This window comes from Urtica dioica, chromosome 6 (genome assembly GCF_054948205.1).
Source record: "Urtica dioica subsp. dioica isolate 48M chromosome 6, U.dioica_male_clone48M_v1_H2, whole genome shotgun sequence".
NCBI classification, from domain to species: domain Eukaryota; kingdom Viridiplantae; phylum Streptophyta; class Magnoliopsida; order Rosales; family Urticaceae; genus Urtica; species Urtica dioica.
Window position 1 is genome coordinate 7789473 of NC_142761.1, and position 8745 is coordinate 7798217.

At 33.6% G+C, this 8745-nt stretch overlaps 1 protein-coding gene across 1 annotated transcript; it reads left to right on the top strand.

Annotated features, from left to right (window-relative positions):
- Positions 1-4468: 4468 nt before the first annotated feature.
- LOC149393231 (uncharacterized) lies at positions 4469-4890 on the top strand. The gene is made up of 2 exons (XM_089617951.1): positions 4469-4835; positions 4877-4890. Exons 1-2 carry the CDS (start codon positions 4469-4471, stop codon positions 4888-4890), a joined length of 381 nt encoding a protein of 126 aa, XP_089474077.1.
- Positions 4891-8745: the final 3855 nt, after the last annotated feature.

The following is an 8745-nucleotide window of genomic DNA, read 5'->3' on the forward strand; positions in this document are numbered from 1 at the left end:
TTCTGTTAATTTTCTGTTAATAGCCACAGCAATCTATTTACAGCAAGTTAAAAGACGTGAATGACCTTAAATGACTCCCGTTCATTATTTTCAGCGTAATAATTTAAATGGAAAAAAAAAATTCGACCATAACTACCTCGCATAAATCAAGGGAGCATTTAAAACTCCATAAATGCATATCTAACCTCTCTCTCATTATCTCTCCAGCTGGAACACCATGATTCGAGGTTGTTACATTCACCGGGATTGCAAAAGGCCTGCGAGAAGGCCTGAAAGATGGGTCGGTGATTTGCTACACGAGCAAGATGAGTTTCAATGGTTATTTGGTTGTACAGAAAATGATGATTCGTTTTTGTTCGGATAGTGTATATCCGTGTAAACACAAAGCATATTTACAGTATATTCGTGTAAATACAAAGCATATTTACAATATATTCACGTAAATACAAAACATAGTTACAGTATATTCATTGTAAATACAAAGCATATTTATAGTATATTCGTGTAAATAAACTGGAAAATATTCAGGAAATATTTTGGACGTTCTAAAATTATGAATATATGGAAAATAAAATAATATCAATAAATGAAGAATATTTTCCAAATCCACGTCAAAAAATTAAAAAAAAAAACAAAACCAGGTTAACTACTTTCCTAATCGGTTTGATTCAAAATTTTTAAAAAAAAAGTTGCCTAAATGAAACAAATTAGTTAAGTCAACGCTGAAATTTCTCCTTATCCACACGTCCAAAAATTCAAAAAAACCAGGTTAACTACTTTCCTATTATGTTTGATTCAAAATTAAAAAAAAAAAACTGCCTAAATTATAATTAATAAGGGCAAAGGTATAAAATTATTTCAATTAATGAGATGACACGTAAACAAGATGACTATTTACAGGAAATTAACGAAAGATTGACTAAAACGAAATTGCAAACCTTAAAGATGGCTACGCAACTAATTTTTTATTAATATTTTTATTTTATCGTTACGTACCTTTACCGGCATTAATCGAGTAATCTTGAAAAAAAGCATATATATTTATATTTTCTCTAATCCATCTCCAATTCCTCAATGGATGTTACTGTTGATGTTTTTCCCATTTTCATCATTTCAATGTGGAAAAAAAATTACGTGGATTCATAATAATAAATATAATATTGGAATCTATGTACCTTCTTTGGAAGTATTAGTTTGCTATAGGTTGTAAATGGAGCGAGTAGTATTGCACGTTTTTATGTGTGACGACCCGACTTTTCGGACCGTCTTACTTAACTTACTTTTTAAAACTTAAGAAAATTTGGGGTAAATTTTTTTTTAAACATAACTTAAAATATAAAGTTTGAAAACTCATAACCTAAAAAAAATATAAATTTTCATTTAAAACTTGATTAACGAAAACAACCAAAAAGTCGAAGTTGCATAATCGCAAATTAAAACCCAAAAATACCATAGTAAATAAATACCATAAATAAAGTCGTAACCTTTAACGGAATTGAAAAACATAACTTAAACCATGAAACTTAAAACCTTGGGTTTGGATTATTGAAAAATTGAAACCAAAGCGGAAGTCTCTTATTTTCGAAAACGGCAACCATAACCCAACCCTCTCGCTATCGCCGCCGCTGATCCACCCTCCTCACTTGTTCATATGTTGCTTACCTACAACACGGACGTATATACATAGAGTGAGCTAACGCTCAGCGAGAATAATTGTAGCTCACAAAACATAAGCAATAAAATAAAATGCATGAACCGGTTATTAGTATTTTAAAATTAACCGTGACATGAGATACCCTATTTAAACGTGTATCGTATTTTAGTTCGGGGGTCCCCTAGAGTAGCCGTACCGATTTCAGTGTACACTTTGGTAACGAACCATGGGGCTGCGACCTCCCATAGAACGCCCCGTCACATACATAAACATATGAGGAACTCTCTATGTGAGCCCGTAGTTCGGCTCGAGAAATTCCTCTAGTTACCTTCGTAGTTCAAGGCGATACGACTCTCTTGCTTACTTAAGTTATTAACCGTGTTTATTACGTTAAAAGCATGAGCGACATAAGATAAAAAAAAAACATACATGATAACATACTAGCAAGATAAGATGTGTTATAGATATTCTAATACACACATCATAAGATAACATAACTCACATATCGTCATACCATATCATACCAAGCACATTCCGAACAAACACACATACAAAAATTCACACAATACATAAATACTTCATATCACATAGTACTTAGTATATTTTGGACTAATCCGTGTTGCAGTGAGATTATTCTCACCTGGATATCGGAATTACGATCGAAGACCGTCGAAGGAAAAAGATGCTCTTAATGACTCGAAACCTAAACGGAAAAGGTTGACTATTACTTATCAGGTAAGAAAAGGATTTAATGCATGACTTAGTTTCTGGAAATTTTCAGAAACGAGATCCGTCGTTAATTTACTAAAATACCCTTGGCTATTAGGGTTTTCGGGGAAAATTAAAACTCTGGAAAAACTTTTGTAAAACATCCAGTGCGTATAAAATATAATTTTGAGCACTTTTTGTAAAGGCATCACGGCCAAAATAAATTTTTAACTATTTATTAAAAATAAAATAAGATGCAACAATTTGGCTAAAAAAAGAACTTGTAAAAATCAATCTGCGCATCGTTTCCAAAATTCTTATACCGTAAAACTTTTTGATTGAAACTTAAAATAAATTACATATTTAGAAAAAAGACACATAGTACTAACCATTTCAAAAACTTTCGAATAAAAATAATTAACGAGCAATTCACACTAAGCGTCTGAAAACGATTTCTAAAATTTGATCAAAACTGTAAAACTGGTGCGCGCACTGATCGGAATATAATCAGAAAATATTCTGTATTTCATAAAAAAACATTTCGATTAAAGATTCAGATAGAAGAAACATAAACCTAACTTTTCCAAAAAGAATCGATGGAAAAAAATTATTTTTGAAGCCAAAGTAAGCGTATGAAAATCAGTGTTTGAATAAATCCGAACCAGAATATAATAAAAAAATTGTTGTTCATAAGAAAAAGAGAAAACAATAACTATCTATACAATTTAAAGAAGGTACACGGTTTTACCTTGATTATGATGAAGAGAAACGCTTATTAAAAGCTTTAGACTGTAGAATAAGGATGTTAATTTTTTTTATTTATTATGTGGCCTATGTTATTTTCATTAAATAACACTAATGAAAGGATATGACTAATCATGAGAAGGCACAAGTAATTTTTGATGGAAAAATTATAACTGCCATTTTTTAAATATATTGGTCCCAACGGTTACCTGTGAATTATTATAAATAGACCTTTCCTCATGTTGGGGTAGTTACCACTTCCATTTATTCCGAAAATATAACTACCCACTAAGCCATAATTAAAGTGTAAGGAAAACGCCAAGGTCTCCATCATTTTGTCTAAGGAAAATCGATTGAAGATCAATATTTACGCTTCCGCTCAAAATGTCGTCTCTCCAAAACTGTAAGTTCTTTTACATTTAATGATTTGCTATTTTATTTTGAATTTATGGATTCTGGATATGTTTTGTGTTTTTTCTGTTATGCTTATAAAACACTTTACGTTTTCATGATTTCTAAAATTATGGTATCAGAGCCATCGTAAATTCAAATAAGATGCTTTACTTAAAATTTTTTTTTCTTTTCTCACTGATATATATGGATTCTTTTTTTTTTTTTTGAAAAATCTGTAACCTTTTGACCGATCTTGTGAACCTGTTGTCGATGGTCTGTTGTCAAAACTGGTTGCTCATTTTCTGAAAAAAAATTATAGTTGAAGTGCATAGCCTGTAAAACAATTTCGATATATTGCTATTTAGTTCTTTTTGGACTATATATGTTTATAAGTTTTTTTTTAAAGTGTATATATAATAACTAACCCAACGGAAGTTATTGAATATATACTTATGTTAATTAAGTAAACCCTGGAAATTTTTTTTGAAGGTGACGGTTATGTTAACAGTTACTATTTTTATCAACTTTAAATTTGTAACTGTCATGTAGTTTTAAATGTAATCGGCACTTAAAAGGTTTTAACTTTTCGTTTAATAAATTATTTATTGTCAATTTTACCAACTTTAATTGTCAGTACAATTTATTAAATGTTTTGATGCTTTCATTGATTCAATTGTTTTCTGCCCAACGGTGATATGAATTGTTTTGATGCCCAAACAACGACATTGTTTGGCGTTTTTTTTATTTATCTCAGTTCATTTTTTTTGCAGTCCCTAGATATATACAGTTGATTTAATGTTATATATTTTATGTGGATTTATAGTTGATAATAGTAAGCATTTCTTTTATTCTGATTCTAATGCAGCATCGAATAATATTCACTCTCAAATCTCTGGAATAGTACCATTAAATGGAACTAACTTTTCCACCTGGAAAGAGCAAATTGAGATTTGTCTTGGTGTTCTGGAAATGGACCAGGCATTACGAATGGACAAACCTACTATTATAGCTACAAGTACTGCTGAAGAAAAAAATGTTTTTGATAAATGGGAACGATCAAACCGTATGTCTCTCATGATTATGAAAAGTACTATTACAATTGCTATAAGAGGAGGCATTCCGGAGAAGGATGATGAAAATAATGCCTTCACGGCTAAGCAATATTTATCATCAGTTGAAGAACAGTTTAAAAGTACTTCCAAGGCTAATGCAAGTGCTCTCATAATGAAGATGCTCACTTCCAAGTATAACGGGACAGGCGGTGTACGTGAACATATCATGATGATGAATGATATGGTTGCAAAGTTAAATGGCATGGACATGGCAATTTCTGAAGGTTTTTTAGTGCATTTTATTATGACTTCTCTTCCTGCACAGTTTGGTCCTTTTAAGATCAACTATAATACGCAGAAAGAAAAGTGGAAAATGAGTGAGTTAATTGCCATGTGTGTTGAAGAAGAAGAAAGGATTAAAACTGAGAATCCTGACTTTGCACATATTGCCATTCAAAGTCCAAAATGGAGGAAAAATAAGGATAAAGGTAAAGGTAAAAATAAAGCGGACACGACTGTTGATATCAACAAGGCTGGCATATCTGGTACAAAGCCCGTACATGCTCCAAAGTGTCACCATTGTAAGAAGCGTGGACACATGAGGAAGGATTGCGTGAAATTTAAAGATTGGCTCGCTAAAAAGGGTAATGATTCAAGTTTTATGATTTGTGAAACCTTTTTGGTTGATGTTCTTTTAAACACATGGTGGGTTGACACTGGTGCTTCTGTGCATATTACGAACTCATTGCAGGGATTCCATTCCGTGAGGATGCTTCAAAAGGGAGAAAGGAAACTTAAAGTTGCTAATGGATTAGAGGCTGAAGTCGAGGCTGTTGGATCTCTTCGCATAGTTTTGAAGAGTGGCTTTATTCTTGATTTGTGTGATGTAGTTTATATTCCTAGTGTAATAAGGAATCTAATTTCTGTTTCTAGACTTGATGCGTGTGGTTTTGTATTTCAGTTTCGAAACAATGAGTTGAAACTATATCAAAACTCTAAGTTTATTGGTTCTGGATTACTATGTAACAATCTATATAAATTGTGTTTGAATTCTTCCAGTTGTGATTCTCTATTTTCAATGAATGTTACTGGTGTTAATCCTAAACGAGGGGTAAAGAGAAATCGTGATGCTGGAAATTCTTCTATTCTATGGCATCGCCGATTGGGTCATATTTCTAGAGATAGAATGCAACGTGTCATAAATAATGAAATGGTCCCGACATTAGATTTTTCTGATTTTAATAACTGTGTAGAATGTGTCAAAGGAAAATTTACTAAGGGAAACAAGAAAGGAGCCACTCGAAGTGGGGGACTATTAGAAATTATTCATACTGATATATGTGGACCGTTTCCTACTACGGGTATTAATGGGCATAAATCGTTTATCACTTTCATTGACGATTATTCTCGTTATGGTTATGTATATCTTATAAATGAAAAATCTGAAGCACTCGATAAATTCAAATTTTTAAAGTTGAAGTTGAAAATCAGCATTACTTAAAAATTAAAGTAGTGCGATCAGATAGAGGCGGCGAGTATTATGGTAGACACAACGACCTCGGTCAGAGTCCAGGCCCGTTTGCTTTATTTCTACAAGAACATGGTATTGTTCATCAGTACTCTATGCCCGGGGATCCTCGGCAAAATGGAGACGCTGAAAGACGTAACCGTACACTAATGGACATGGTACAGAGTATGATATGCAATACCACATTACCGGATTTTTTATGGACTGAAGCTTTAAGAACAGCCACACATATTCTAAATCGGGTCCCTAGTAAATATGTTCCAAAAACACCTTACGAACTATGGACTGGAAGAAAAGCGCAATTAGGATATTTGCGTGTGTGGGGTTGTCAAGCAGAAGCAAAAGTCTATAATCCTCAACTAAAGAAACTTGATTCCAGAACTGTTAGTTGTTATTTCATTGGTTATCCAGAGAGATCCAAAGGTTTTAGATTTTATTGCCCATCTCATACCACAAGAATTGTCGAGACAAGACATGCGCTATTTTTTGAAAATGGCAATGTCAGTGGGAGTAATGTAAAAAGAGTTGTGGACCTCGAAGAAAATCGGATTTATGTTCCAATTCCGATAATTCGAGAATTGACAAATTACGTACCTCATGAACCAGAAAATAATGATGAAGCCAATATTCCGGATATCCCGAATGTTGATGAAGCTCCTATTCTGCAAGAAGAACCCTTACGTAGATCGCAAAGAGAGAGAAGATCAGCCATACCTAACGATTATATCGTTTATCTCACCGAGGAGAGATGCGATATAGGTCATGGAGAAGATCCTAACTCATTTAAACAAGCGATTATGAGCGATAAATCATCTCAATGGTTAGAAGCCATGAATGACGAAATAAAATCTATGCATGATAATGAAGTTTGGGATCTTGCTGAGTTACCTATCGGTGTTAAACCCGTAGGATGTAAATGGGTTTATAAAACAAAAACTGATTCTAAAGGTAACATAGACAGATTTAAAGCAAGATTAGTCGCTAAAGGGTTTACACAACAAGAAGGTGTACATTTTGATAATACATTCTCTCCGGTCTCAAAGAAGGATTCATTAAGAATTATTTTAGCTCTTGTGGCTCATTATGATTTGGAGCTACACCAAATGGACGTGAAAACAGAATTTTTTAATGGTAACTTGCATGAAGAAATTTTTATGAAACAACCCGAAGGGTTTGTGGTAAAAGGCAAGGAACATATGGCTTGTCGGTTAAAACGTTCAATATATGGGTTGAAGCAAGCTTCATGGCAATGGTATCTCAAATTTGATGAGGTCATAACCGAATTTGGATTTAAAGAAAACACTATAGATCAATGCATATACCTCAAGATTAGTGGGAGTAAATTTATATTCCTAGTTTTGTACGTGGATGATATTTTATTAGCATGCAATGATTTGGACATGTTGTATGAGACAAAACGTTTTCTTTCAACTAAATTTGAAATGAAAGATCTCGGTGAAGCCTCTTATGTTATAGGCATTGAAATTTTCCGTGATCGGTCTCGTGGGATCTTGGGTTTATCCCAAAGAGCATATATTGAAAAAATGCTTAAAAGATATAACATGCATAAATGCTCCCCTAGTGTCGCTCCTATTGTAAAGGGTGACAAATTTAGTAAATTTCAATGTCCTAAAAATGAATTAGAACGTGCTCAAATGCAACAAATTCCTTATGCTTCGGTAGTAGGGAGTCTAATGTATGCACAAGTTTGTACACGACCTGATATTGCATTTGCAGTTGGCATGCTTGGCCGATATCAAACTAATCCAGGGATGGAACATTGGAAAGCTGCCAAGAAAGTCTTACGCTATCTGCAAGGGACAAAAGATTATATGCTTACTTACAAAAGGTCAAATAACCTTGAAGTTATTGGTTATTCTGATTCAGATTTTTCTGGATGTATCGACAGTAAGAAATCCACATCAGGTTACATATTTATGCTTGCAGGGGGACCTATTTCATGGAAGAGTGCTAAGCAGTCGATAACAGCATCTTCCACTATGCAAGCAGAATTTGTAGCATGTTATCATGCTACTGGTCAAGCGGTTTGGTTGAAGAACTTTATTCCAGGACTTCAAATCATAGACACTATTTCAAGGCCATTAACCTTATTTTGTGATAACGAGGCTGCAGTTTTCTTCTCTAAGAACAACAAATCAAGTGGTGCATCCAAGTGGATCGACATTAAATATCTAGTTGTTAGAGACAAAGTCAAAGATGTTACTGTTGCAATACAACATATAAATACAAGAGCAATGTTAGCTGATTCTCTGACTAAGGCGCTACCACCCACTCTTTACAAAGAGCATGTTGCCGGCATGGGTTTGGTTGATGTATTATAATTTTATTGTTGTAATGCAACAGTACCATCTTTGACTTTGTCTCTAACAACTAGATATTTAATGTCGATCCACTTGGATGCACCACTTGATTTGTTGTTCTTAGAGAAGAAAACCGCAGCCTTGTTATCTCAAAATAAGGTTAATGGCCTTGAAATAGTGTCTATGATTTGAAGTCCTGGAATAAAGTTCTTCAACCAAACCGCTTGACCAGTAGCATGATAACATGCTACAAATTCTGCTTGCATAGTGGAAGATGCTGTTATCGACTGCTTAGCACTCTTCCATGAAATAGGTCCCCCTGCAAGCATAAATTATGTGGCCTAT